The 27,230-nt window shown below is 39.5% G+C and overlaps 1 protein-coding gene across 1 annotated transcript in view; it reads right to left on the bottom strand.

The window, feature by feature from the left end:
* LOC137652746 (nuclear factor related to kappa-B-binding protein) overlaps positions 1–26,331 on the bottom strand; it is a 126,821-nt gene extending 100,490 nt beyond the window's left edge. The window contains exons 1-6 of the mRNA XM_068386152.1: positions 26,141–26,331; positions 20,305–20,452; positions 12,549–12,742; positions 12,172–12,298; positions 9,740–9,869; positions 9,305–9,528 (exon numbers count right to left, since the gene is read on the bottom strand). Of these exons, the coding sequence (XP_068242253.1) occupies positions 9,305–9,528; positions 9,740–9,869; positions 12,172–12,298; positions 12,549–12,742; positions 20,305–20,442 (813 nt within the window). The 5' untranslated portion in view covers positions 20,443–20,452; positions 26,141–26,331. The remainder of the gene's footprint in view (positions 1–9,304; positions 9,529–9,739; positions 9,870–12,171; positions 12,299–12,548; positions 12,743–20,304; positions 20,453–26,140) is intronic.
* Positions 26,332–27,230: the final 899 nt, after the last annotated feature.

Raw genomic sequence — 27,230 nt, 5'->3', positions numbered from 1 at the left:
TGACCTCAGGCTAATAAAGAATATAGAAATTTCCCTCACTAGACTGGTAAAATACTACCCACCTACCAAGTACCATGAAGACAGTTGAGGATAAGGCATGCCAAGTAACTACAGTACAGGGATGAGGGAAAATTGTTTTTTCATGAATCTTACCTTTGAAAAATAAATTGTCAAATTAAACCCTTACCAGATGGAGGGAAGTAGATACAGAAAGCAATTACAATGCTCAATATTATCATCTTTACGAAGCATGGCTCAACTACATTAAAACATGATTTTGGGATCACTTCAAACTCGACTTTTTGTTTCTCGACTAGCTTTTTTTTCACTTAAAAATCATTTGAAAGATTATACTATATACAAAAAGTTGCATATTGGAAATTCTCTTATTATTTCTTTTTTTATCATCATCATCTTCTCCTCCTATGCTTATTAACGCAAAGGGCCTCCGTTAGTTTTCGCCCGTCGTCTCTATCTTGAACTTTTAAATCAATACTTCGCCATTCGTCATCTCTTACTTTACGCATCATAGTCCTCAGTAGGTTCGGGTCTTCCATCTCTTCTAGTGCCTTGAGGAGCCCAGTTGAAAGTCTGGTTAACTAATCTCTCTTGAGGAGTGCAAAGAACATGCCCAAACCATCTCCATCTGCCCCTCACCATGATTTCATCCACATATGGCACTTGAGTAATCTCTCTTATAGTTTCATTTTTAATCCTGTCCTGCCATTTAACTCCCAATATTCTTCTGAGGGCTTTGTTCTCAAATCTACAAAATCTGTTGGATATTGTTTCATTGTCATACCATGACTCATGTCCATACAGTAACACTGATTTCACTAAACTGATATATAGCCTGCTTTTTGTGTGTAATTTCAGGCAATTTGTTTTCCAAATTTTATTTAACCTAGCCATTATCTGATTTGCTTTTCTTCAATCTTTCATTAAACTCTAATTCTAAAGACCCTGTATTAGAGATCATAGTTCCTAAATATTTAAATGATTCTACCTCATCTTTCTTCTATTTATCTTGAGCCTAACCTCCTATGATATTTCATGCATTCTGGTAAGCAAGCACAGCAAATCCTGTGGTGTCCTGCTAACAAGGACAGCATCATCAGCATACTCTAGGTCAGCTAACTTCCTATTACCAATCCAGTCCAATCCTTCTCCACAATCTCCAACTGTTCTATGCATTACAAAATCCATGAGGAGGATAAACAACATAGGTGACAACACATTCCCTTGTAGTATTCCACTGTTCACTGGAAATTCACTTGATAGGACTCCACTAACATTAACTTTGTACTTACTATGTTCATCAACAAGCTTAATCAAAATGATATTTTCATGAAAAATAAATTTTTGAACATACTTACCCCGTAGTTATATATATATAGCTTTAGTCGCTGACGTCACGGCAAAAATTTCAAAACTTGCGGCAATCGCCGATTGGGTAGCCAGGTGCACCACCAGTGCGCCCTCTAACCAGGTACCTGGAATCATTCCAGTGATTCCTCAGATCTTCCATGCCCATAGGTCTCTAGAGGGGAGGAGGGAGGGAATTAAATTATATATATAATGGGTATGTTCAAAAATTTATTTTATTATGATAATATCATTTTTGAACATCTGACTTACCCGGTAGTTATATATATAGCTGATTGACACCCTTGGTGGAGGGTCAGAGACAGCCATCAGTGTTAGAATTTACTTAAGAGTTAATAAACAAGCTTAAGGGTTCGTACCTGATAAGGAAGCTGACTTCAATGAATTCCTGCCTCATTATGTCCGCTTTCCTCAAGAGATCCAGCGATCCACCCAGGGGGCTGAAGACCTCTAGGAGCTGTCAAACCAGTCTAAAAACCTTTATGAGACAGGACCTCCTCCAATACCCTTGTTCCGGGCGCTCTCAAGGAACAAACTGACCACCTGACTAAAATCAATGATTGTGGAAGATTGTCGTCCAATCTCCACAAACAACCATAAAAATAAGAGTTCCAAGAGAAGAAAAGGGTATCAGGTTACGGGAATGTAGTGGTAGAACCTTCCCCCACTACTGCACTCATTACTATGAATGGTCCCAGAGTGTAGCAGTCCTCATAGAGATTCTGGACACGTTCAAAATAGTGTGAGGTGAACACAGATTTACTCCTCCAGAAGTTTGTGTTCATAATGCTTTGTAAAGAACTCTTCTGTTTGAAGGCTACGGAAGTTGCCCCACCTCTAGCTTCATGTGTCTTGACCTTCAAAAGCTTGAGGTCTGCCTCACTACAATGTGAATGAGCCTCTCTTATTAAGAGCATGATGAAGAAGGATAGTTCATTCTACGACATATGTAACGAAGGCTTCTTGATCGAGCACCAAAGAGCTTCTGACTTGCCTCGTAACTCTTTCGTTCTTTCCAGGTAGAACTTCAGGGCTCTTACTGGGCACAGGACCTTCTCCAATTCCTCACCAACCACATCCGAAAGGTTCAGAATCTCAGAAGCCATGGGCCAGGGTTGAGAAAGGCGTTCGTTCTAGCAAGAAAACCTAGCTGCAAAGAGCAGATAGCTCTGTTATTCCTAAAGCCTATGTTCTTGTTAAAGGCATGAATCTCACTGACCCCTATAGCTGTCGCCAGACTGACCAAAAAGAGAGTCTTCATAGGGAGGTCCTTAAACGAAGCTGAGTGCAAGGGCTCAAACCTGTCACTCATTAGGAACTTCAGGACTATATCCAGATTCCAAGCTGGTGATTCCTGGTGGTGTTCCTTAGATGTCTCAAGGAATTGAGAAGATCCTGTAGGTCTTTATCATTAGAAAGGTCCAAGTTCCTATGCCTGAAGAAGGCCACTAGCATTCTCCTGTATCCCTTGATGGAAGAAGATGAAAACCTACGTTTCCTTCTAAAATATAACAAAAAGTCAGTGATCTGAGTCACAGAGGTACTGGAAGAGAAAACAGAGTTGACTCTGCACTATTCTCTAAAAACCTTGATGATCGAAGACCTCCTTGCTCTTGCAATCGCCCTAGCTGCCTCCTTCGAAAAACCTCTAGCTCTTGTGAGTTTTTCGATATTCTGAAGGCAATTAGACGAAGAGCTTGGAGGTTTTGTTGGTATCTTTCCAAGTGGGGTTGTATGAGTAGATCTACTCTTAAAGGAAGGCTTCTCGGGGTTTCCACCATCCATTCTAGTACCTCTGTGAACCACTCTCTTGAGGGCTAAAAAGGGGCCACTAGATTCAATCTGGTTCCCTCGTGTGACACAAATTTTTTGCTTCACTTTGTGTACAATCTAGAACGGAGGGAAGGAAAACGCCTAGGTGGACTGCCTCGAGATCTGGTACTGGGGAGCAGTAAGTCTCCAACCTCTTCGTCTTTGAGGTTGCGAACAGGTCTACACAAGGACGACCCAAAAACCGCCACAGGTTTTGCAGACCTCTTAATGAAGCGTCCATTCTTATGGACAGAACTTGACCTCTCCTGCTGAAACTGTCTGCCATCACGTTCCTTTCCCCCTGAATAAACATTCTTCTCTTTTGTCCAGTAAAGAAGAACTTTCGCAGTCTCGTAAAAAGACCTTGAGTGGGTTCCACCTTGTTTGGCTATGTAGGCCAACGCTGTAAAATTGTAGGCGTTAACCTGCACCACTCTGTTCAGTACTGACCTTTCAAAGCTTTTGAGGGACAACAGGACTGCCAACAGCTCCTTCTGGTTTATGCGGAGGATCTCCCATCTTTTTGATCAGAGACCCGAGATCTCCATCTAGCCCAGTGTTGCTCCCCACGCTGAGTCCGAGGCGTCGGAACACAACACAAGGTCTGGGTTCCTCTGTTCCAAGGAAAGACCTTCTTGAAGTTTGACAGGATCGTTCCACCACTAAAGGCAATCTTTACGGATTCCATAATAGAGATGCATATTGTCTCTATTTCCTTTCCCTTGTTCCAATGGCGTTTGGGGTGGAACTGAAGAGGGCGAAGATTCAGTCTTCTCAGGGAGACAAATAGTTCCAACGAGGAGAGGGTTCTAGCAGACTCATCCACTCTCTCACAGAACACTTCCGTTTCTCTAGAAAGCAATGAAGCTTCAACTCGAGCAGACGAAAAAGCCCAAAAAAACTTGACTCTGAATCTCCATCCCCAAAATAAATGATCTCTTGGGATGGTGTCAGTTGAGACTTGAAACTGTTTATCAGAAGACCCAGTTCTTCTGATAAGTTCGACGTCATCTGCAGATCCTCTAGGCAGCGATTGCTGGAATGAGCTCTGAGTAGGACACGCTCCGGACTGCTCCTATGGCTGCAACCTGGAGCCTGAGGTATCATGACACGACGCTGTTGAACAGGGGCAATCTTCCTCTTCAGAGGTCAAGATGCGAGACGCCAGCCCCGTCTGGGCGCTGCGTCATCCAATGAGGACGAAAACACTTTCACCTCGCCTTTCACATGGCGAGGGCGAGCGTCCTGTGAAGTGTCAACAGGTACGCTCGGGGGGGACGAGTGCTCGGGCGCTAACGCCTCTCCTTTCCTTTCGTCATTCGACATTTCTTCTCCCAGGGGTTGGGGAGCTTGAAAGAGGTCTATGGCTCTAAGAACGACGGGTCCTGGCAGACGCGCCATCTATTTGAGGGGCGGTGCTTAGGCCGAAACAAAGAGCCCAAAACTGAAAAAACTTCCTCCTTATATACAAACCTCAGGTACTGCTTGAAGTTCAGATGGATGGGGATGTGGAAGTAAGCATCCTGGAGGTCTAAAGAAACCATCCAGTCATCCTTTCTTACTGCTGCTACGATTGATTTTGATGTCTCCATGGAGAACTTTGTCTTCTGAACGAAGGCATTGAGAGCACTTACATCCAGGACTGGTTTCTATTGCCTCCTTCTCCAATAAGAGAGACATTTGATGTTGCATAGCCTGTCTCTTTGACTCCTCTCTGTATCTGGCAGAGAGATCTATCGGAGTTACTATTAAAGGTCTCCCTAGAAAAAAGATTTCGCATCCCTCCTTTAGTAACTGTACGGACCAAAGGTCTGCTCCTCTCCTCTCCCAAGTTGTCAGAAGTTGTTTAGTCTGGCTCCTACAGCTGTCTGTGCAGCTTGATAAAAAAGTAGGCAACACCTTCCTTGCTGTTTTAGACACCAAATCCTGTGTGGCCTTTTGGGCTAAAGCGGAAGAGACTTCTTTGACTAACTCTTGAGGAAAAAGAGAGGAATAAAAAAGAGCGCGTATCTCAATTCTGACTTCTGAATGGGTGTAACCCCAACGAACATAAAAGAACACATCTGGGCTCTTTTCTTAAGGACCCCCAGTGAGAAAAGGGCTGCCAACTCATTGGAACTGTCTCTTAAGGCTTTATCCATGCCTAACATAATGAGGCTGAGACTATCAGTGTCCACATCCTTCAAGGCAGAAACCTTCTTCCCCAAGGCTCCCAGAGTTCAGTCAAGCTCTGAAGACGCCTTTGAGAGGATGATCAAGCTCTGACGTTGACCAGAGTATTTTGGTCCTTCTCATGGACATCCGACGGGGAGCGTCTACTAGACTCGAAAAGTCTCCTTGGGCAGAGGTAGGAACTCCTAAGCCGAGAACTTTCCCGTCTCGTACCAAACACTAGATCTGGAGACCAATCTAGCCGGGGGGGAAAGAGAAAACAGTCTTTCCCTGGTCTTTCTTGGATTGCATCCAGTCTCCCATCATCCTCAAAGCTCTTTTAGATGATCAAGACAACACCATCTTTGTAAACAGAGACTCCTTCGACGCCTTCCCTCGCGTAAACTCTGAAGGCGGGGAACGAGAAGCCGCAGGCACAAAATAATTCGGAAACTCTTCAGTAAAAACTCTCATGAGTTCCTATAAGTCAACCGAAGGATGAAGGATCTCAGGATCTTCTCCTTCGAGACTTCCTCTAAAAAATGAGTAGGGGGAAGGAGATCGTCGATCCCTTCCTCCTACAAGTCTCTAACCGAGGTAAAGACGTCTTGTTTACTAGGAGTCAGCTCCTCAAAGTCCTGACTTCTGGCGTCAATGGGTCCAACACCATTAGGGCTGGCATCATGTTGTTCCAACGCTTGACGCTCGCGATCATTACGATAGGAACCAAGACGTTCGCGATCTCGACGCTCGGCTCGACTGACGTCATCACGACGTCCGAGGCTCTTACGCTCGGCGTCACGTCTAACTGCTTGATACTTGACGTCAAGACTAACTGCATGATGCTCGACGTCACGTCTAACTGCTTGACGCTCGGCGTCACGTCTAACAGCTTAACGCTCGGCGTCACGTCTAACAGCTTGACGCTCGGCGTCACGTCTAACAGCTTAACGCTCGACGTCACGTCTAACTAGTTGATGCTCTAACTGCTTGACGCTCGGTGTCATGCGGATCAGCTTCTAGACGTTTAGCAAGAGGATCGTCATTACGCCGCTCGGCGTCAAGCACTCGCGATATCATGAAGCCTGGCGTCACGTTGTTCCAATGCTTGACTCTCGTACAATGACGTTCGCGATCTAGACGCTCGGAACTATGACGTTCGCGATCTAGACGGTCGGAACTATAACGTTCGCTCGTCCAACAAGAGAGACATTAGAAGTTGCACTCAGTGTCAAACATTGTGTCTAACTCTTACAGCAGCGTTAGTAGCTTGCCGTCAAATGCTCTGACACTCGGTGTTAGGTGTCATGCTTCCAACTACTCGACGCTTGACGTGATGTAGACCAACTTCTAACGCTCGGCGTCTTTCTGACGCTAGCGTTATGGCATTAAGAATCTAAATGCTCGGCGTCCTGACGAGCAACTCTCTTCTTGTCTAGCAGGAATCTCTTGTCTAGCAGGAAGGGAAATACGTAAGACGCCAGCCGCGTCTGTGAGCTGCGTTATCCGACGGCGAAGATAACACTTTTACCTTGCCTTTCCCATGGCGAGGGCGAGCATTCTGGGAAGCGTCAACAGGAACGCTCGACGGGACGTCTGCTCGGGCGCTAACGCCTCCGTTTCCTTTCGCCGATCGACATTCCTTCTCCCAGGGTTTGGGGAGCTTGGAAGGGGTCTAGGGATAGGAGAACGACAGGTACGAGCAGACGCACCCTCCACTGCACAGATTTAGCACTGAAACTTGCCCTTTTAAACTCTTTCACCCTCAGACCATAATTTAGACCTGCCCGCTGCGAGAGATTATACTCTTTCGCCCAGGGCTTAAATGAGAATGCAATAGGATACGATAAATAATAGAATTCCCAATATCGAAGAAATAAATAACGATACAAAGTAATTTGTGGGACTGTATCGATCGTCATGAGTACTACATAGCGTAAATTTAACTGTACGCTAGTTTTATTTAAACTCTGAAAATAGATCGATGATTATCTAAAGAAAGTATACTAATGGGACAAATATTTTCTTAAAAATAATATATTCCTTTTACATTATAAAAATTAAATACTTTGTTTTGTAAGTAGGTATTTCCTTTTCATTCCTTGCAAGAATTTTGCAAGTCATACTTCGTAGATTACGTCACCTGATTTGTGACGTCATAATGTTGACGGAATGATTTCCTTCCGCCATCATGTTTTTAAGAGTAGGTTCGTTAGTTTTACAGTAGGGGGAAAAAACTCCTAATCCTACCCCTTTCAAGCTACGAACATAGCAATCATATTCCAACCACCAACTCTCAGTCAAAATAAAACAAAAAAACCAAAAGAGTGAAAGGAAAAGGCAAATTGTACATCACCAAGATAACTGCAATTATACAGGTTACAGCGAGTGAAAAATCCAACGATGTTGCCCATGCGGCGGCAGGGAAGATCTGAAGAATCACTGGAATGGTTCCAGATACCTGGCTAGAGGGTGCACTGGTGGTACACCTGGCTACCGAATCGGCGATTGCCGCGAGTTTGGAAATTTCTGCCGTGCCGTAAAGGAGCTAAAGCTATATATATAACTACCAGGTAAGTCAGATGTTTAAAATTTATATATTTAAGAGGAATTCCATAATAACTCAGGACTCTCCATAAAATTGGCCGGTGCACACTATCAAATGCTTTTTCATCGTCCACAAATGCCACCAAAAGGGGATTTCTATATTCTACGCATTGGTGTAAAACATGTCTCAAAATGAAAATTTGGTCAATGCAACTTCTACCTATTCTAAAACCTGCTTGTTCATCTCTCAGTTTTTCATCAACCTTTCTCTCCAATCTCTTTAGAATAAACATACTATATATTTTCGTAACAATTGACGTAAGTGTTATGCCTCTGTAATTATTGCAATCAGTCAGGTCTCCTTATTTTGCTGTTTTCACCAACACTCCTAACTCCCATTCATCAGGTTTTGCCTCTTCATGCCACATTCTACAAAATAATCTTGTAAGTAGTCTGGGAGTCGCTTTATTTTTCGCCAGTATCATCTCGGCAGTTATTCCATCGTATCCAGAGGCTTTCCATCTCTTTTATAATTTTAGGATAGCTTCGACTTCAAACACACAGTATTTATTCATGGGAACATCAAAATCTTCCTCAGCTTCAGGTATATCAATCAAATTAATCCCTTCATATCTCCTATCTATGACCTCACTAAAGTGTTCCATCCAACATTGCCTTTCTTTATCCTCAGTTCTTATAACAGATCCATCTCTCTTTTTGATGGGTATATGCTTTTTCTTCTTTGCCCCAGTAGAGATTTCATTAATTTCATTACTTCCTCGAAAACTTTCAACAATGAATTTTTGTCCGTCTCCTTTTATAGTATCCCAAGTATCATTTGATATCCATGGCTTTCTCCTTGTAACTATATGTCCTAAAACTTCCCTACCAACTGACTGATATATGTTCTAAATATCACACCATTCTTCATTAATTGAAAAACAATACATAACCCAAAGAAAATTATTTTCATGTTAGATCAGACAAGTCCTAAAACGAACAAACTTGCTATTTTTTGTAAGAGCTTAAGGTCATCTCGCAATCACTATTTCTAAAGAACTTGTAGTTTCCAATAGTAATATACCTGGCCATTCTTCCACAAAGATAACTAGAAACAAATTTTTTCTATTCATGAAAAAATAATCTATTTGTTTGCTTTATTCAATGACTACATTATATGAATCTCTGAAGCAAAACTGCATAGGAAAGATAAAACTAAAATTTAAAAAAACTACCAGCAACAAATCCACCAAGAAATACTTGGCAACAAAACCATCCAAGCACTAACTACACCTTGATTCATAAGAAATAGATGTGCCAAGATATAGATTCTAACTTTTGCATTGTACTAACTACCTATGAAATTCATTTACCTTTTTACCTGAACCCTCACACAAAATAAACTTACTTCTCTCTTATTTCTTCTCAATCTGTGTGCTGACATCATAGCTCGAAAGTGATCATCTGTGAGATCCAAAGGATTACTAGTAGGGGTTATCTTCAATTCCAAGTCGAGAGCTAAAGACCCACTACTATGCGTGGCTCTGATAGGGAGAAGATCTGATGGGAGGGAGCCTTCAAGACCGCCCAGCTGACGACGCTGCTTCTTATTAAGGGAAGCTCCTGGACCTTCTGTAAGAATACTCAATTTGAAAGTCTCCCTTGTACATTTTAACTATATAGCCATCTAAATTTAATTTCAATGTTCGCTTTACATTTCACTAAAATAAGAAAATAAAAAAACTGTCATTCTAAAACATTATTCTCTAAAAAGAAAACATACTTCTACAACTTGAAAGAAAAACTTTTCCATAACAATTATCAACTTTTAAAAAAATATTACCTGGATAGATTTCATCATCCGATAGGTCACTTGTATCACCGACTTCGGCACGTATTGCTGCCAACTCTCGGAAATACCTCTTCTTTGTACAATATTCTATAGATATTCGGGAGCTTTTCTTCTTATTGTGCTAAAATAGATTCAATTTCATGAGTGACATGAGCAGAGTCCTTATACTAAAGCAATATAAAATGTTACAAAATTTACGTTAAATGTTGAAGCCTAAGGCCATTCCCAATTCAAGAGGTGTGACATGTCAAAAATTGCTATATACAGTACAATCAATTAGTTTGTTTATCATAGCAATTTCTTCAATACAGATGAATAATATATATGCGTTAAGAGTGAAATTCCAAATACCATGAAAAATGGCTACAGTATTAAAAAAACTTTGTACATGATAAAAGAGAACTATAGTAACAGAGTAATCAATACTGTATAATGCCTTATCATGACAACTTAAAGAGAAGTTCATGACTATAGGTACCAAAGTCTCTGCAAATGCAGTATAAATAAAAAAAAACTCCAATTGCAATGGCGTACCTTGGGCGAGAGAACTGCAACTAAATTACAGTAAGTCTATAATCAATTTGACATGAAAATACTGTTCTGTAATATACAACATCAACATATAAAATTGATGTTGGTCGAAACCCAAAGTGTTAACTGCAAAGTTAATCTTCCAGAGATTATTTTTATTATAATTACTTGCAAAGCTAAAACCCTAATGGGAAAAGCAGGATGCTATAAGCCCAAAGGCCCCAACAGGGAAAATAGCCAAGTGAGGAAAGAAAATAAGGAAAAACTACAAGTTTAAGAACAATAATAACATTAAAATAAATCTTTCATATATAAACTATAAAAAAACTTGAAAATAACATGAAAATAAAAACTTCAAAATACCAAGATGAAGAGAAACAAGACAGAAAAGTGTGCCTGAGTATACCCTCAAGCAAGAGATCTCCAACCCAAGACAGCGAAAGACCATGATACAGAGGCTATGGCACTTCCCAAGAATAGAGAACAATGGTTTGACTTTGGAGTGTCCTTCTCCTAGAAGAGCTGCTTACCATAGCTAGAGTCTCTTCTACCCTTACCAAGAGGAAAGTAGCCCCTGAACAATTACAATGCATTAGTTAACCTCTTGATTGAAGAAGAATTTTTCGGTAATTTCACTGTTGTCAAATGTAAGAGGAAATAGGAGAATGTGTTAACAATAGGCGAGACTATTCTGTGTATGTGTAGGCAAAGATGAAATGAGCCATAACCAGATAGAGGGATCCAATGTAGCACTGTCTGGCCAGTTAAAAGATGCAAATAACTTTCTATTGGTAGTATCTCAATGGGTGGCTGGTGCCTTGGCCAACCTACTACCTGCAAAAAGCTGGATAAGACCCCAAGATAATTGCTTCTAAGGTCTTAAAATGTAATGAGTAACTGTTTACCATTAGTGACAAAGGTAAATCAACAGGCAATAGGCAGCAGGACTGCCATGCTACTCTTCCAGCTGCTATCAAAATATCTCCGCCAATCATGTCAAGATACCTGTGCATACCTTTGTTGAGCAATCATGGGATATGACAGCTAAGCTGATATCAGTGGTACCTTACCTATCTGGTGACTGAAATACACCTTTGGAGCCCTAACTGGGAATAGGCAAATCCTCAGATCACTCACATGAATTCTATTAAATTATTCCTTGAAGTTATCTGGGTAACAATACAACTGAATCACTGAGAACTCCAGATTATATATATCTCTGATTACTAAACCCGAAGCAACACTCATGCAAATCTGAATATGCAAGTGTGAACTTGTTACATTCTTCAAAAACCAACTTTGTTAAATCATGACACAACAGTTAATAAAATAGTTAATACTCTAAATTAAGCATTTTTTCCAAAAGAAGATAAAATCCAGGGTAAAATCTGTATTCAATTGTAGTGTCAAGTGAATAACTGCAAAAGACAAAGCTATGGATAATGAGAAAGCTTTAGTTGCAAAGACATGATCAGTGTTATATAGAAAAAGTAAAAAAATAAAATGTAAAATTTAGACACAAAGCACTAAGAATGTTTGTAAACAAACTATATAACAAGAAAAAAATTGAAAGAAACACGGAAATGACTATAGGAGGTCTGACAGGACATGGTTTTCAAAACTAACAGCAAAATAAATTTGGGGAAGTGAAGGCTTAACCTAATACTGTTGGCATCCCTTTCCCTCAATGAATCTCATGATTTACTTTTCTACAATGGCCAGGATCTAACACCAAAGGTTTTGACTCGGTGTCTGATTTATTTACCTGATAACAACAACAATTCATTTTCAGTTAATTTAGCAAAGGCTGCACTTCAATTTATTAGTACTTGGGTATACAGTACAGCAAAAGTCAAGGGAATGATTTATCAAACCGTATAAATACTACATACCAACGAAGGTATTCTTGGAATTTTTGGGATGTCATCTGGTGGCATACTATTTACTATATCTAGCACTCTCTTCCTTCGTACTAACACTTCTTCTAGCGTGTGATGCAGGTACTGCTTTTGACGATATCTATGAAATAAAAATATTAAATAAACAAACTAGTAATGTTAGTTGACATGGCCAAAAAAGAACACAGAAGTTTTTTCTCTCAAATCACAAGATGGCTATGTTAATCACAGTAACTCAAACATCACAATTTAGAAAATAACAATAACTGCAAAAAAAAAAAAAAAGTCATGCTTCAAATCAAAATAATTTCTTATGCATTGTGAAATTTCATGATATATTACCAGTGCTTGTAATAAAACACATGACTAACCTATATTCTTTAAAGAGAATTTTCCTATGAATATCCCTCATTTTCTTTATTTCGGGATTAAAAAATCCTTTTGAGAGTTGTTCATGGAATATACGTAATGGTGTGCCATAACGGAAGTTTTCGTCCATAAAGAACATTTCCAATGTTCTTGTTTTTTCTTCCAAATCATCCTCTGGAAAGTCTGGCAGAAACCCCTGAAGAAAATATAAGGTGGTAAATGTATGAACAGCATAACAGCAATGAAAGCAGGCATCTAACATTGACTGGAACTGACTTCATGCAATTTTCTCTTCGAGGAAGATGTAGGCAAGAGCAAATGAAGAATGACAGTGATCAAAATAATTACAAAAATTAAATAGTGAACTAATAACAATAAAATCACTAACTTTTAAGGCAGAAACCCCTGAAGAAAATATAAGGTGCTAAATGTACGTAACGGCATAACAGCAATGAAAGCAGGCATCTAACATTGACTGAAACTGACTTCATGCAATTTTCTCTTCGAGGAAGATGTATGCAAGAGCAAATGAAGAATGACAGTGATCAAAATTTCAAAAATTAAATAGTGAACTAATAACAATAAATAATCAATTATGATAATAAAAAAATAATCAATTAGCAGACATTAAATTACATTTCTACAGAGAATCTCAAGGCAAAGAAATTAAGATAAATTACTGCTCAATTAGTTTATAAAAAAAGACATGAATGAACTAAATACTTGTACAGTATATAAAGCTAAAATATAATCAAATCCAAATATCTGCTAATGTGCTACACATTCTGAATGATATATAAAAAATTATATTAATCAAACAATATTAATCCCACATTTTATAATTACAATACAAGTTAGCATTTTTCTTAATTATATAAACAATTCTTTTAATACGATTCTGTATGGCTTCAGCAAAGTTGGAATATCCATTAAAATTTAATGAGTAGATATAACTTCGTACTGTACCCGCGGGTGGCAGGGAAGCCCCTCGCTGCTATCAGTCAGCAAGCCTAGCACTTTTGACTGTGACTTGTGAGATGGCGGACGTAGGAAACGTAAATTAAAGGCCTAGGTTTGTAAAGTTAAAAAAATCAAACTTTTAAAGTTATTTGTATTTAAAGAACTAGGTTTGTGTAGTTAAAAATTCAAAATTTAAAAAGTCATTTGTATTTTTCCTAGCTATACAAACCCAAGTCCATTAAGTAGGGAATATGTTTTCAGCACAAGGTGAACAGCCGTTGAAATCATTTAAAGAGGCATTTAAACAACAGGTGGAGAGAGAGCGAGGACTAACACCCACCACCCCATCTGCCACCTATCAAAATCTGCTCACTTAAGACCTTTAGGCTCAGAACTGAGAGATGTGTTTGAGGAGGGAAGTATAATTCAAAGGACTTAGCTTTGTATAACCAGGAAAAATACAAATTAATCTTAAAATTTGATTTGTTTTTATACAAACCGATTGGTGGGTCAGAAGTCCTCCTACAACCGAAATGGTTGGTTCTTTTTCTTCCCTAGACATATGGTCCTACACAGGAGCAAAGGAGATGACTCCATCAACCTCCTGCTTATCATTAGGATGAAAAGGCTGCTACAGACTGGCCTGGCCTGCTCTGTCCAAAAAGATTGACATGGGGTCAAAGGAGAGAACTTTTCCTCCAAAGTGGAAAACAGTCAGGAATAGTACTGTATACCCAGCATAGGATGATCAAAAGGGTTGTTACATATTACACCATCTTCCCTCTCATCTAAAGAGGATAGGAGAGAACTTCTCTTGGTTGTAAAGAATGGAATTCAGAAGAGTATTTTACTAGTATTAAGTTAGATCCACCAAGTAATGCTTCAACCACTTCGTCCCTAAGAGGGGGCTAGAGAGAATGGAGTAGAGCCACTCATTTTGCCTTCATCCTAGACTTAAATTTATACGTTACCATAAACTGTGGCCGCGGGGGCATAAAACCAATTAGAATAGCGCCAATGTATCCCTGTCGTAAGAGGCGACTAAAAGGGACAGGACGAGGGGGCTGGAAACCCCCTCTCCTGTGTTATGATCCTGTGAGACATCAAAGAGGTGAAGCTGGGGGGAGAGTGACTCCTCCCCACACTCTAGTTTTGGGGTATTTGAATGTGCGTGGATGTAGTACGATAAAGTGTAAAAGATGTGAGATTGGAAGTATGTTTAGGAATAGGATGGATATATTGGCTTTGTGTGAGACAAAGATAAAAGGGAAAGGTGGAGTGATTTTTGGTGAAATGTCTGGTATTGAAGGGGGAAGAGCAAGAGCAGGTGTTGCTTTATTGCTGAGTGAATGGATGACAGGTAAAGTAGTGGAATGGAAGGAGATATCATCTAGGTTAATGTGTTTAAGGCTTAGGTTGGGTAGGGAATGTTGGGCTTTTGTCAGCGCATATGGGCCAGGTTGTGAGAAAAGTGAAGAGCAAAACGAGTTCTGGAATGAATTAAGTAGGTGTGTAAAAGGACTGGGTAGAAGGAATTATGTAGTTGTCATGGGTGACTTAAATGCTAGAGTGGGCGCTGGAGAGGTAGGTGTCAGGTAAGTATGGCGTACCAGGTGAAAATGAGAGTCACTGGTAGATATGTGTGTTGAGCAAGGGATGGTGATACATTCTAGCTTTTTCAAAAAGAAAGATAAAAACAAGTATACATGGGTAAGAGTGGCAAATGGAAGAGTGGTAGAAAGGGCATTAATGGATTATGTGTTGATAACTAAAAGAATGTTTGGAAGATTGAAAGACGTGCACGTGTTTAGGGATTTGGTTAACGGTATGTCTGATAATTTTTTGGTGGAAGGAAAATTAGCTGTAGCAAAAGAGTGGGGGAATAGAGTAGGTAGATGTAAAAGGGAGCTAGTGAGGGTTGAAGAGCTAATAAAACTGGGGGTAAAAAGTAAATATCAAGAAAGGTTGAAAATGGCATATGACGAAGTGAAAGTAAGAGAAACGGGTAATTTAGAAGAGTAGTGGAAGTTAGTAAAAGAAAATTTTGTTGGGATTGCAAATGATATGTGTGGCAAGAAGTTTGTTGGTGGCAGCATGAGGAAGGGCAGTGAATGGTGGAATGAAGGAGTGCAGGTAAAAGTGGAAGAGAAAAAGAGGGCTTTTGAAGAATGGCTGTAGAGTAATAGTGTAAAGAAGTATGAAAGATATAGAGAGAAAAATATGGAAGTAAAGCGCAAGGTAGGGTAAAGAAGGTAGCTGGCCTGAGGTGGGGTCAGGGATTGGGTCATTCATATGAAGAGAATAAGAAGAAATTTTGGAAAGAAGTGAAGAGAGTAAGGAAGGAGGGTTCAAGAATTGAAGAGACAGTGAAAGATGGAAATGGAAGGTTGTTAAAATGAGAGGAGGCAAGGTGAAGGTGGGTGAAATATTTTGAAAGTTTACTGAATGTTGACGATAATAGGGAGGCAGATATAATTGCTGTTCCAGGTGTTGAGGTATTGGTGATAGGAGATGAGAATGAGAGAGAGATTACAAGTGAGGAAGTGAGGAGAGCACTAGATGAAATGAGAGTAGGAAAAGAATATGGTATGGATGGTGTGAGAGCTGAGATGTTGAAGGAAGGGGGTGTGACTGTACTTGAGTGGTTGGTGAGATTGTTTAATATGTGTTTTGTGTTGTCAATGGTACCAGTATATAGGGTTTATGCGTGTATTGTACCACTATATAAGGGTAAAGGAGATGTGCATGAGTGTGGTAATTCAAGGGGTATTAGTTTGTTGAGTGTAGTTGGAAAAGTGTATGGTGAGTAACGATTAATAGGATTAAGGATAAAACAGAGAATGCAATCTTAGAAGTACAGGGTGGTTTCAGAAGAGGTAGGGGTTGCATGAATCAAAATTTACAGTTAGGCAGATATGCGAGAAATATTTAGCAAAAGGTAAGGAGGTGTATGTTGCGTTTATGGATCTGGAGAAAGCGTACGATAGAGTTGATAGGGAAGCAATGTGGAATGTGATGAGGTTATATGGCGTTGGTGGAAGGTTGTTGCAAGCAGTAAAAAGTTTCTACAAAAAAGGTAGTAAAGCATGTGTTAGGATAGGAAATGAAGTGAGCGATTGGTTTCTGGTGAGAGTGGGCTAAGACAGGGATGTTTGATGTTGCTCTGGTAGTTTAACTTGTATGTTGATGGAGTGGTGAGAGAGGTGAATGCTCGAGTGCTTGGACAAGAATTGAAACTGGTAGACTAGAATGACCGTAAATGGGAGGTAAATCAGTTGTTGTTTGCGGATGATACTGTACAGGTTGCAGATGCGCAAGAGAAGCTTGGCCGATTAGTGACAGAATTTGGAAGAGTGTGTGAGAGAAGGAAGTTGAGAGTTAATGTGGGTAAGAGTAAGGTTATAAGATGTACGAGAAGGGAAGGTGGTGCGAGGTTGAATGTCAAGTTGAATGGAGTTACTTGAGGAGGTGGATCAATGTAAGTGCTTGGGGTCTGTTTTTGCAGCAAATGGTGGAGTGGAAGCAGATGTACGTCAGAGTGAATGAAGGTTGCAAAGTGTTGGGGGCAGTTAATGGAGTAGTAAAAAATAGATGGTTGGGCATGAATGTAAAGAGAGTTCTGTATGAGAAATTGATTGTACCAACTGTGATGTATGGATCAGAGTTGTGGGGAATGAAAGTGACGGAGAGACAGAAATTGAATGTGCTTGAGATGAAGTGTCTAAGGAGTATGGCTGGTGTATCTCGAGTAGATAGGGTTAGGAACAAAGTGGTGAGGGTGAAAACGGGTGTAAGAAATGAGTTAGTAGCTAGAGTGGATATGAATGTGTTGAGGTGGCTTGGCCATGTTGAGAGAATGGAAAATGGCTGTCTGCTAAAGAAGGAGATGAATGCAAGAGATGATGGTAGAAGTACAAGAGGAAGGCCAAGGTTTGGGTGGATGGATGGAGTGAAGAAAGCTCTGGATGATAGGAGGATAGATGTGAGAGAGGCAAGAGAGCGTGCTAGAAATAGGAATGAATGGCGAGCGATTGTGACGCAGTTCCGGTAGGCCCTGCTGCTTCCTCTGGTGCCTTGGATGACCGCGGAGGTAGGAGCAGTAGGGGATTCAGCGTTATGTAGCTTCATCTGTGGTGGATAACTGGGGAGGTGGGCTGTGGCTTCCTAGCAGTACCAGCCGAACTCGGTTGAGTCTCTTGTCAGGCTGGGAGGAACGTAAAGAGGAGAGGTCCCCTTTTTTGTTTCATTTGCTTGATGTCAGCTAACCCCCAAAATTGGGGGAAGTGCCTTGGTATATGTATGTATGTATGTATAAACTGGATGCTTACCATCCCACATGGGAGCTGGACTTGCTACACATTTACTTGAGCAGCCAAGACAAGACCAAGTGTTAAGACGTCAAGGGACTTGTGGGTATTCTTATAGAATAAAGTCCATGAAGGTGGCCAGGTGCATACGCCCCAACCACAAACACCTGGCCGACTGCACTGACTTTGCACTTTCTAGTCTTAGCTGGTACCTCAACACTCTCAACAGTATTGGCATAAGCATTACAGATCGACTAAGGAAGTCAGCAAGATCTTGTTTGCGACAACTCTTGTTTGGTTCAGCCAGTGCTAAGGAATGGTCACTGACACTCAGGTCTGAGGAATCTGCTCTTCTTCAGATCGCACCACAAAGCCCTCAAGAGACACAGGCATCTCCTCTCCATGCCACCCAATGCTTCATGTAGAGGGAATGGAGAAGGACTTGATCCCGGGATCGTACCCCAGTAGATTCTGAGTTTGGCCACGTGGCCTGGCACTAAACTAAGGGAGGTCATTCCATCTCCAAGTATGGGAAACTAAGGTAGAGACCATGTAATTTGCCTAAACTCTTCCCAATACTAAGGCAGCAGAGGCAGTCTTGAGAGCTAGAACCTTGACTGACCGCCTCCTCAAATGCTCAAAAAGGCACGAGTGAGAGCCTTGAGAACAATGGCCACGTCCTCATCCAGAGCCTGAAGTGCCAAGACCAGTAAGACTGTTTGAAGCTACTCATGAGCATAAAAACATGTTGTTTAAATGGCTGGTAAAACAATTTCAAAGGCTGTCCAGCTTGCGCTGAAAACATATTCCCTATTCAAAGGACAATGATTTGTATTTTGCGTGAGGGCAAATACAAATGACTTTTGAAATTTTATGATATAAAAGTAAAAATGAATCATAACCGTTATAAATAAAAATAAACTTAACAGGTAAAAGTATATATGCAACACACTTCAACACAGCTAGCTAAGAAATTCATATAAAACACTGAGGAATTTGAAAACATGAACTTCCAGCTTCAACCATGCAGTGGCGGCAAGACAAAAAGCGGACGTATCCTGAAAAATAAAAGGGCGAGATGCAAAATTCTCCCCCAGAAAAAAGCAGGGTACTAAACTTAACCGTTGAAGAAGAAACAGAAGCATCCATAATCCAAAAACACGCGAAAGCTTGAAAAACAAACCAGAAAACTCCTAAAGCATGCACTCAAGATGGCGGCTGCAAGAAAGAATGGGGAACCAGTGAACGTATTTACAGTAACACACTGGTATCAAGAGTTGTAACGGCTCTCCCACATATCCAATCCTATCCCATATCCTTCAAGACAAGGTTAACTCTATTTGGGGAAGGATAGCCGGGGTTGTTTTAAACACGTCCCTGTTACATACACATCATCTTTCAGGATATTTCCTCCAGGGGTAATAACCCTGTGATACCTCTACAGGTAAAATTCTCTGGTATATCACTCGCAGGAAATATCCCACGTAGAAAGCTGCCTAGAGGAACTTCCATCAGGACGACATGGCTATCTCGCCCATAAATATTTTGTGTCATAGTTGGCTGAAAGCTAAGGCTAGAAGAAGGACAGTCTAGAGAGTCAGATCTTCGTCTGACCCTCATCTCAAAGACTTGTACAGGGCACGAGTATGAGACTTGAGAACACAGATCAAATCCTATTCTGTGGGAGCTTAACTGTGAACAGTTATGCTCCCTGTGAAAAGCACAAGGAAAATTAGATTAAGGGAAATTTTGCACAAAAACCTGCTACACATTTGTGACTTTACAATTGTTTACAGTTATCCATTTGTTCTAGAAAGAGAAGGCAAAAAATTAAGACAGCCAAATTTGAGCACCAGCAAGAAAGAGCACATTGTAGCGCTTGTGTTTGAACTCAAAATTCCTATTCCTGTTGATTGACAAGGGCAGGGCTTCCGGAACTGCTCCCTTTGAGTAGTTATAACTACTTTATTTTTTTCTAACAGCCATCACCGCTTTGCTGAACTGAAACCTCTATTAAGGGATAATGGTTTGTATTTGTGTAAGAACTAAAAAGGATAAGAAAAATATTAAACAGCCTTGGATGGGATGCAACAGTACAACTGTACTTGTTGCAGTTGAAGTGAAGTCTTTGACAGGAGAGCAAGCGGGACTACTCACCAGCACTCACCACCTGCTATTAACTACCTCATGAAAGAGTTTAAGATCTTTACCAGCTATGCTGGAGACTTCCCTACGCTAAGGGATGGAATATCTGTTTACACACAGGAACAAATAATCACGGTCCTACAAATTATCCAACTGCAAGCTTTGATCCATGGTATTCACATACAAATCTACAAAAATAGGTGACATAACCTCATAATTCTAAGGTATTATGATCCCATTTGATGAAATATTTTTACTATTAGAAAACAATACAAATAATCTTACATGAATTCTATTTTATATGAAGTCTTAAGTAGAGTTCAGACAAAGACAAACAAAAACTTACCATCAACATTTCACGATGGTCATCTGTGAGCTGATTATTCCATGTTTCTGGCGATATTATATCAAAGAGTAGATTGATATCTTGACATATATCAGAGGGGATTTCGACACTAACGCCTTCATACACAATGGTTTCCATGGCTCAGAAACTGAAAAAAATTGCAAATCTTAAAAGTAATCTTTATTTTTCTTAACTATACAAATCTGAGTGCTTTACATTGGAGTATGTCTTCAGCACATGATGGAACAGCCCTTAAATCTTTAACAAGGTAGGTGTGGCATTAGGGGGGAGATCCACCTGCCTGTATCACATCACTTTTGACATCTGCCTCAATGACTTGACTAAGCTGGGTGGTTGAGGCAGGAAGAGCAACTTAAAAGGATTCAGGTTTGTATATGTAGTTAGTAAAAACATGCATTACGTCACAAATTTGTGATTTGTTCCTAAACATATATAAATCATCATCCTTTAAATAGATTACTCATCCTTAGGTAGGAGGCAGCCTCCTAGAACCAGACTGAAAGGTTCTTTCCTTCCCTGGACATGTCATCCTTCCAGGTCCCATAACAGAGAGAGGAAATTGATAATCAACCTCCAAGCAGCTAATCATAGAGATGTAGAAACTGATAGGGCCTTGACAAGTTCTGTCTTAAAAGGAGGCCAGTACTAGGTCATGGAATACTTTTGAAAAGAGAGATAACATCAGAAGTGCCAGACAAGACTTTGAAACTAATATGAGTGAAAGACACCAGCCTGTACTTCCCCTTGGAAGTAGGATGGTGGAGTTGCTGCTAAGAACAGCCTAGTCTGCTAAAAATCCTCTTCGTTGCATAACTGTCCAGCATCAGCTATCTGACCAGCAGTTTACAGCAGCTGCCTCTTGGAAATCTCCCTGCCTTGCAATCAACCGGACAGGGGTTTGAGAATTGCTCAAGCTCAAGAGTTGCTTGTAGTGTCTGCAACCTCACCATCCTTAACATCTATTTATATATATATAGAATTGGGGAGCCTTTAAGTTTACCTGCTGAGTCAGCCATTGCCTTACTATGTCTGATCCTAGCTTGATAGAGAGGGGACTTACCCTAAGGAACTCTGTGAGAGCCAGCCAAGGTCTACTTATCCTCTCCCATAAATTCCTACAAAGGATCCAGCCATAGAAGAATCAGAGGGAAACAAAACAGGTAGAACACTGCAAAAAGAAAAAATATGGATCGATAAGACTTCTTCATCATCAGCTTTGGTTTCTCTAATTCTGATAATGAAGAATCCCTCTTACCCTTCTTCTTCTTGACAAACTCTACCCACTGCATAGGACATGAACTACACTTGCAACAAGGGGATAACTGCAAAGTTTTACCTCTCACCAAACACATACATATGATGAGGATCAACAGCAGGGTTCGACATGAGCCTGTCACATTTCTCTGTGGTTTACTCAGGCACAGTCGCACATAAGCAAACTTCTTTTCACTGAAGAGAAAAAGAATTACCAAGGCCAAGATTGAGGAGGCAACAAAAGTACCTCAGCACAGCTTGCATACAAAGTCAAAAGTGAGTGTCTACCTGGCTAACAAGTGGATGGAGGTTACCCACTATCATTATTATTACAGTATCATTATTACTAGCTAAGCTATAACCCTAGTTGAAAAAACAGGATACTACAAGCTGTTACAGCTTTGATGAGGTCATACTCCTATTAAATTATAATGGATAGTATTTGCATAAGAACCAAAGATACATATCAATGTACATGTTCAGTCTTTTTATTAAGTTTCCCCATATTTACCCATACACCTGTCCATTAATCTGGAAAGAGAAGGCAAATAATTAAAACAGCCATAATTTGAGAGGTAATAAGAATACAAGCGTACTGCTTGCAGCCAAAGTGGGTGGGGCTTCCCCACCTGCAGGTAGTCATAAGTATCTTATTAAATATCTAACGGCAGCTCCTATTTCGATAGTCTTACTCTGCCATCAAATTTGTATTTGTGTGCGTACAAACCATATTTGAAAAATTAATCAAGCGCAAAGCCACATCCTAACCAAATCCAGAACTTATATTCTTATCTCATGATGGGGGCCCAAAACTTAGACTCTCACTTAGATCTTCGCATACTTAGCTTACCCTATGGAAGATTGCACACCTGTGTTTACTTCCCTACCAGCTTCCCTTCTGAGGGTGTATTTTTTCAATTGTATTTCCTTGATTCTTAAAATAGTATATTTTCTATCAATTAACGTCATCAAAATAGTTCAAAACTCTTATTTACATAACAGTAACACCTCTTATTCCTTCCAAAACAGCAATGGCAATATACTTACTTTTACTTTTAGAGGTTTATTTCTCGCCCTCCATCAAACACTAAAGGTCTGTTCAGGCGGGCCTTGGTGTATGAAAAAAAATAATTCCTTTCCAGTTAATATTTTGCTCTGTATCGTTATCAGTTATTTCGCTAGCATTTGTATTCAGGCTTAATAGTTTTCAGGTCACTATTATAACACTTTCTAAAAAGATAAGTCTTCAGGTTTTTCTTGAAGGCAGCCACATTTGTGCTATTCTTGACATCGAGTGGAAGGTCGTTAAAGAGTCTCGGTGCAGCATAACTGAACGTTCTTCCTCCTATTGCATGATTCACACTAATTTCGAATAGTCTATGGGGGTCATCTGCATGTCTAACTCTTACAGTGGCGCTGGTAGCTTCAGGGTAGGGGATCAAGCAATCACGAAGATATTTTGGCTTATCACCTGTAAGTGCTTTGTGAGTCAACAAGCAAATTTTAAATTCAATCCTAGCCTTAACAGGTAACCAATGTAGATCGATCAGTGCAGGAGTTATTCTCTCCCGAAATTTAATGCCTTTTATCAGTCTAGCCGCCCGGTTTTGCACATTTTGAAGCTTCCTTAGTAGTGTATTGGGCAATTTGTAGTACAGAGAATTGCAATAATCAAGCCTTGATATTACATGACTCACCACTAAAATTTTTGTACTGCCCTCTGTTAAATATTTTCTAATAAATGCTATGTTTCTCAGGTGATAGTTACACACTTTCACTGTGTTCACAATTTGGTCCTTCATTGACAAATTACAGTCTATCAGTACACCCAAATTTTTCACAACAGGCACAATCCCAACATCAGCATCACCAATTTTTATACTTTGAATTAACTGGTAATTCTTCAAAGCCACCCTTGTGCCAAAGAACATACATTCTGTTTTATCATCATTTAATTTGAGCTTTTTCCTCTGCATCCATGTTTTTATTTCAGTCATTATCTCATCAATTTTCTTCTTTGTATCTTGTGTTGTTGAAATTGAGAGGTAAAACTGAGTATCATCTGCATATAGTTTAAAACCCACTTTTTGTTTTTTCAAGATGTGTGATAGCTCGATAGTATATATGTTAAACAAGATAGGGCCCAGGACACTACCCTGTGGTACACCCTTCATAAGAATTCTCTCATTGGATCGGTTTCCAGAAACTTCTACAATAGTCTTCCTGTTCTCTAAGTAACTTCGCAAAAATTTCAGTGCTTCCTGAGTCACTCCAATAGACTTCAAGTCGTCAAGTAAGTACTCGTGCACAACAGTGTCAAAAGCAGCACTAAGATCTAACATAATTAAAATTCCACACTTTCCCCCATCAAGAAGACCTATCATATCATTCATTATTGAGCACAAAGTAGTTTCTGTAGAATGATTAGCTCTGTAGGCCGATTGATTTTCCGGGAATACCTGTAACTCGTCAATATGCGCCCACAATTGCTCACTTATGACTTTTTCAATAAGCTTTGACATGTAGGATAAATTTGAAATGGGCCTATATGAATTTAGCTCGTTTACATCACCTTTCCCTTTGTAAATTGGTTTGATCAACGCAGTTTTTTCACAGCTAGGAAAACAGGATTGCGATATACTTAGGTTAATTATGTTCAGGTAAATATTATATACGACTTGTTTGTTTGGAGCTTCACTTATTGAACTGTTTGGGAAAGGGTCGTTTCCACAATATGTTACGAGTATCAAAGAAATTATCCAAATTGTTGACGGTGGAGAATGGCACTTCTCCAAGAAAATGCCATGGGACTGAAAATTATTAAGACTGGGATTGCAAATAATTATCAGTACTAATAGTAAAGAAAATGAAGACAGAAAAAAACACCAGTCAGATATCTAATGAACTGTGTGCACGACCTACCAGTGGTAGGAGTACAAATCAAAACAAAACTTGGTTAAATATTGCATAGTTAAAAAGGAATTTCAAATAAAAATAATTTTCTAGGCTATTAGCAGCAAGTTGGAAGTTCCAGGCCTACATGACTGAAGACTATGAAATGTGAAGTAAGAGATAATGAATGGAGAAGTATTGATTTAAAAGCTCATCATAGAAATGACCAGTGAAATCTAATCAAGGCCCTTCATGTCAATAGGCATAAGAGAGGATGATGATGATTAGTAGCTACCATCTATAGTCAATTATGACACTTCAAATGTCCAAACTAATTTTGTGCAGTACTATAAGTACTGTACAGTAAAACAAACCAAATTTTGAATTATTAATTTATACTTAAAATAGCCATCAAGCAATAGCCTATGACTAATGGAATCCCATTGGGTACTTTCAAATTACTGTTTCTGCTTTTGCCAATCAGTTGAGCAGCCTGTCGCCATGAAGATCGAAACATCTACGGCAAATTATCGGAACTAAGGGGAACAAGGGAAAAGCTGTCTTGCCCTGTTAAGGCTTGGATCCGAGAGAAATTGTCAGTTTTCAAAAAAAATATAATCATTCAAGTAACTGGATATCCGGTTTTAAAACACACTGCCCAATCTTATTCTATACAATATCATGGTAAAGTTTAAAATAATAAGTAAATCATATTGGATCCACCAACCTACAACCAACCACAAGGAAGCACTAGCTAAAATTGTAAGGCCGCTAAGTCCTCAGGAAGGGTCAAAGGAAGCATAACCCCATCCTGATAGGTATAGACAAGGTATCTTAGGTTAGGTTAAATGGGGAATTATAGGTTTAGGTCATATATTTATACAGAAATGGTTTTCTTGTAAAATAAATTTTATGTGCATCTTGTTATACTTCAGTCGACCTTAAAACTTGAAAATTAAAGGTTTCCACCAAATATTGACACTCAAATCGTTAAAATATGTTGGGAATACCTATTTCTTCCAAAAATATTATTGGTTATCTTTGCATATTTACCTTTTGATCTCTTTAAAACAGAAAAATACTGCCCTACCCTAGCCTACAATAGAAAGGAACCCAAGTTTTAGGTATATTTTCCTATTTCATAAGCTCATAAAGTCACAAAGCTTAATCCAAACAACCTAGCTTAGGGATGCCCCTTCACAATGACAAAAGAGAAAATTTTGACATTTCTAGAATACATTCGACTGGTTTTATATATGAAAAGTTGGCTTTTTTCTCAGTAACCATCCATGTAAGAAAACACAAAGTAATAGAGGAAGAATTAGTGAAAGCCGAAGCCCTAAATATTAGATTACCATGAAATTATAAATAATTTAGATAAACGCAGTCCCCCCTCCTCTTAATTACTATGTACATTTTCTATCAAAATTATCATCTATCGTTCAATAATCCTACAGGCACATAGATTATTCTATTTATATAGCATTTTATCCATCAGAACAGATACAGAGTCTTTAAATGCTTGTTAAAACCCCGTTTAGAGTAACAGATAATCTAAAATATTTATGTGATTATCATAAGAATAGCAAATTAAAATCCAACATGTGGCAACACTGCATAATTGTAAAATGAAAACATTTCCCTATTCTTCACATTTTAGAATACTCACAGAATCTATGGGGACTATAACTGGAAGTTAACGCACAACAAAGTCCGATTTTTCGAGTGGCAGCTTCCCTGGCAAGGGTATAAAGATAGGAGGAATCGCCATTCACCTCGAGCCGTACTTGCGGATGGAAAATTCAGCCAATGAGCGAGTTCCCAGCTGTCAGCCATGATGAACGTCCGCCAACACAACGCGCGCATGCGATCACAAGCAGTAGCGAGCATGAGCTTGGTGACGTTTACTTGATACAAAAACTATAATGTCATTTTTATTTTTTAAAAATTTCTATATTAAAGATATGCAGTTGCAATTTTCTTTATAGTTATATAATGACACGAATATTTCAGTTTACTTTGACGGCTGTTTTTCCGGCCCTATACAGCAAGGGGAACCCTACTCTCTTAGTCCATGGGCCAGAAAGGGAAACCCTCCCCCCCCCTAGGGAATTTTCACGACCCCCCTAGTTTTCTTCCTTAGGGTGTCCTATATGCATATCCGGGTGTTTCCAAACATATAAACGTGGCAAAAATGCAAAATTATCACATTTTGTACAAACCGCACGCCAAATTTTCACATTTTCAGCCGCACTTACTTTGTGTCGCTTTATTGGCTCTAACTTCCTTAATATCCAAACTAAGTGAACATTTTTGGTACCAACATAATGCTAAGACCAGGTGCTACAAAATGGTATATAATTATGTCCATAAATAATTATTATTACGTATTCCAGGGCCATTATTGTACCCCCTACCCTTAATTTTTGTTCGAAAATGGGCACCTGTAACTAGTTGCTACTGATACTGATGAAATTGTTGAGGCATTTGGTTACATTTCTGTATTTGATTTTGTACATAATCTTATTTAGAATATTGCATATCAGTTTCGTTCACTAATTTCCCAAAATATATTAATTAAGTGGCAATAATCAATTCATTGTATAATGGCCACGTATTATCAGCAATACCCACTTTTCCCCGTAACTTCTGTAAATTGTTACATAACTGTATCATTTTGTGTCAATGGATAACAATATATTCTCCAGCTTTCTGAAATTGGTTCTGTGCTTAAACTATGATGCATTTTCATTTCAGGC

Source organism: Palaemon carinicauda, chromosome 14, assembly GCF_036898095.1.
Source record: "Palaemon carinicauda isolate YSFRI2023 chromosome 14, ASM3689809v2, whole genome shotgun sequence".
NCBI lineage: Eukaryota > Metazoa > Arthropoda > Malacostraca > Decapoda > Palaemonidae > Palaemon > Palaemon carinicauda.
This window is presented reverse-complemented; position numbering and strand designations above follow the sequence as displayed.